We start from the raw sequence: 3,878 nt of genomic DNA, 5'->3' as shown, positions 1-3,878 counted from the left end.
TATTTGTCATTGTTGCTTTCAGACGTATCAGATACACTAGCTAGAGTTAACTGATACAGTACAGGACTGGGAATGGCAAAGAGATGCTCAGCATAATGAGAACATCCACTTCTCAATGAACACCAAAAGTGTATAGCTGAACAGCACCAATATGTATTTTGGGGAATCTTTTTTTTACCCCTTTTTAGTGATATCCAATTGGTAGTTAGTCTTGTCCCATCACTGCAACTCCCATACGGACTCGGCGAAGGTCGAGAGCCATGCGTCCTCTGAAACCGAAGTCAGCGTGTGTGCGCCCGGCCGCCACAAGAACTCAAGAGCGAGATGGGACAAGGACATCCTAGCCAGCCAAACCCTCCCCTAACCCGGACAACGCTGGGCCAATTGTGTGTCGCCTCATGGTTCTCCCGGTCGCGACAGCCCGGGATCGAACCCAGATCTGTAGTGACGCCTCTAGCACTGCTGCGCCACTCGGGCGGCCCAACTCAAATATATTCACACCCAACCAATACAGCCTACTCAACTGACATCCAGTTAATGCCCACTTAAACTCCTTTCTTAACAATCAAGACTCCTGACAGAATGAGGGTTCAAGCTTTTTATTAAAGTTAAGAAGTACTTGACCATAAGGCCCATTCAGTCACACAAGTGTGGTTTTAAATATAGGCCAGGCTGGAGTATAAGAAGCGGCTTTACTGCCTCTGCTACTTCTTGATTTGTCGACCCTGGGGCTTGTTGATGGCGGTCTCTCTCCCTGAACGCACTCCACTGAACACAGAAGGGGCAACTTTACCCGCACGCTCTGTGAACACAACACAGATCCATCCATCACTCTGAAGTCAGGTAGCTACAGTCGAAGAGCTATGTCATACAGTAGATATGTATAAACATCCATAGTTCATGCAGCAGGGAGATGGGCAGTGTGTTTGACAGTCTTGAACATCCTCAACTGCGCTGTATATGGAGTGGAAACTTCATCACAGTAAGGAACGCCCTCTCTAATCACTAACTCCCTCTCTTGTTCAATAACACTCTGGCTTTGTTTAGAAAGGCAGCCCAATTCTGATCTTTTTTCTCTCACTAATTGGTCTTTTGACAGATTAGATCTGATGTGAAAAGATCTGTGATTGGTCAAAAGAACAGTTAGTGGAAAAAATATCAGAATTGGGCTGCCTGTTTAAACACAGCCCAGGTTCTCTATATGTACACTTGTATGTAAACTTATTTCCAATCTTAAAGGAGCAATCAGCAGTTGCTACCTCCATTCTTGGACTTAATTAATATGTACCCATTGATTATTGAAGAATATAACTTAGAAATGTCTGAAGCTTAATTCAACTGTCATATCCCATAATAAACCATAAGTTGTTTTATTAAAATGTTTGTAAACAAATAAATGCAAACAAACACTATATAGCCTCAACACGATTCAATCTATAATTTCAATATGTATAGCCAGTCCTTGCATCCATAGCTCTGTATATGAATTGAGATTTGTTACATTTCAGCCCCATCCCTCAACCTTTTACGGAAACGGGTGGGGAGTATATTTTGTTATAGTTTCAACTGTTGATTGCCGCTTTAAATCCGCCACAAAAACAACAAACAGATTTCAGAGGTTTTTAAATATATACTCCTGCCCCGTAGACTTACCCCAAACCAGGGTTTCCCAAACTCCATCCTCAGGATCCCAAAGGGGGCACATTTTGGTTTTTGCCCTAGCACTACACAACTGATGAAAATAATCAGATAATCTTCATTCTTTGATCATTATAATCAGTTGTGTTAGGGCAATAAAACCAAAATTGCACCGAGTTTGGGAAACGATGCCCTAACCCTATTGTCATGCCAATAAAAGTGGCACTGCTCACCGCACTCATCCATCACTTCTATGGTCTTGCCCTTCAGCTTTCCTTTGGAGCTCAGCTTATCCTTCGCTCCGATCAGATCCTCCTCGCTCACCTCAGGACGCTTCAGCTGTCCCTCCTCCCCCTCTTCAGGCTGGAGAAGAAGAGAGGGAAGAATTGGAATGCCGAAGAAAGACAGCTGAAGAAAAGTTCCCATGTAGAGTTCTCCAGTAGGTTTACTAAGCAGGAACTTTCTAGGCAAGTTTCAGTGAGATCATGTCATAACTCTACATGTCCCTCCCTAGTCCAGCACTGTAGTCTTACCTGAGACATGGTGACTGACTGTGAAGTAGTGGATGATCCTCCTGGATAAAGACTGTTGTGGTCAGAATGACTGCGGCGCTCTCTTTCTCCCTCTCGGCAGTGCAGGCCAACACACACACTGTAACTCTCCAGTGAGCTATAACTCTGTCTGCAGGCCCAGTAGATGACTCAGTGGGTCAGTGGACTCCTCCCTTCTTTCTTCTCTCTCACGTTCTCTGAGTCTGTTTGTTCTCAGGGTGGTGTATCACTAGGGAGTGAATGACGTGATCTGCTCTACAGTTGGAACGATCTTGCCTTCTTTTAAAGCAACTCCTCAAGGACAAATAAAAGATCACAAATCAAAGTCTACAACTCAACTCCTCCTCCACTATGACAACATTCTGTCATGGCCCTCCTCCTTTTCTCCTGTCACTAGGCCACAATTGAAATGAGTTTAAGACATCTTTCTATCCTCAACAATAACAACCTAAGGAACCAATCTAACCCTTACACTCATCAATGGATAGAAGAGACCCTACAGTCAAACAGAGCAACACTTTACCATGCATATGTCCATACCACAATCATTCAATGGACAAACAAATAACATGGGCAGAGAAACAACTTACATGCCAACAGAGGTATGTCTCATTCCCTCCCCTTCCTTCCTCTGTTCTGTCATTATGTCATTAATCTGTTCCTCTTCAGAAAAAAGGGGGGGGGGGGGGGCTGACAGAAGTTCCATATAAAACCTAGTAGGATCTTTAATTAACATTGTGAATCATGGAGAGAGCAGCTGGAGCTACAGAAGGCTGTCTCCACCTTACATCTCCCTCTAGACATTTGAAAGCCAATACAATATACTCATGTTATCATTCTCAGGGCTGCTAGGCAATGGTTTTCAAAGGTGGATCCTAGCTTTACTAAATATGAATGAGATCATTCAGTGAAGATAGCTTCCTGGGATTAAACAAATGACACAATACAGGAAATATAAGAAAATCAGTTTATCATTTTATGAGTTTCAAAAGCAATAACTTTTAATAATGATCATTCTGTAAACATATTCGCATTGGAAACATCCACAAACCAATAATAACCATTTACATTTTGGATTGTTTCATGAGAAATTCCTTTAGTTTACATCAACGGCCAACACTTATATTCAACATGAGCAACAGGTTATGTAAAATCTAGTGTAATCGATATAGTGTATAGTGAATGAGAATGACAGCCCTGAATGGAAAAACCAAGCTGATGTGGAATGTGAAAACAGATACATAAATAACAGGGAATGTCTCAAACATGGCACAACATTTTGTTTTTCAACAAAACCAACCTGAACCATATGCAGAACTAACAAAAATGTAATTTTACATTGAACAATACTTGTTCAGCTTTGCCTTCAGTACAGTTCATTTTTTAGATATAGCATTAGTGTATCATATTATCCTCAAAAACATGACATAAATCAAAACAATAAAGACATGTTTTAGCCTACTCAAAGCCATCTACAGAAAGCTTCCGAGCATCATTTATATTTAATCTTTAGAAATACCTGTAAAAACATAAATGTATACTTTGATCAAGCTGCAATATACAAGAGGTAAAATGAGGACAGACAGGTCCTCAACAATCTATAAAAATATTTGTATGAACCGAGATGTCAATAATTGTTAGGACCATCTTATAACGCTGTCGTACACCCCATGGCCACAGAACGAGTGA

At 41.4% G+C, this 3,878-nt stretch overlaps 1 protein-coding gene across 1 annotated transcript; it reads right to left on the bottom strand.

Moving 5' to 3' along the window:
* Nucleotides 1-583: 583 nt before the first annotated feature.
* On the bottom strand, nt 584-2,583 carry mustn1a (musculoskeletal, embryonic nuclear protein 1a). The gene is made up of 3 exons (XM_021609958.2): nt 2,172-2,583; nt 1,872-2,001; nt 584-802 (listed from the first exon to the last, which is right to left on the bottom strand). The coding sequence occupies exons 1-3, from the start codon at nt 2,178-2,180 to the stop codon at nt 705-707; spliced, it is 237 nt and encodes a 78-aa protein (XP_021465633.1). The 5' UTR covers nt 2,181-2,583; the 3' UTR covers nt 584-704.
* Between the last annotated feature and the right edge of the window lie 1,295 nt (nt 2,584-3,878).

The sequence above is a fragment of the Oncorhynchus mykiss genome, chromosome 7, assembly GCF_013265735.2.
Source record: "Oncorhynchus mykiss isolate Arlee chromosome 7, USDA_OmykA_1.1, whole genome shotgun sequence".
NCBI classification, from domain to species: domain Eukaryota; kingdom Metazoa; phylum Chordata; class Actinopteri; order Salmoniformes; family Salmonidae; genus Oncorhynchus; species Oncorhynchus mykiss.
Note: the sequence above shows the minus strand (reverse complement) of the source record. Positions and strands in the feature narration are given on the sequence as shown.

Coding starts and splice junctions, on each gene's coding strand:
- mustn1a (XM_021609958.2), bottom strand. Junction 803..1,871: donor AGAAGTGATGGATGAGTGCG/GTGAGCAGTGCC, acceptor TTGTGTTCACAG/AGCGTGCGGGTAAAGTTGCC.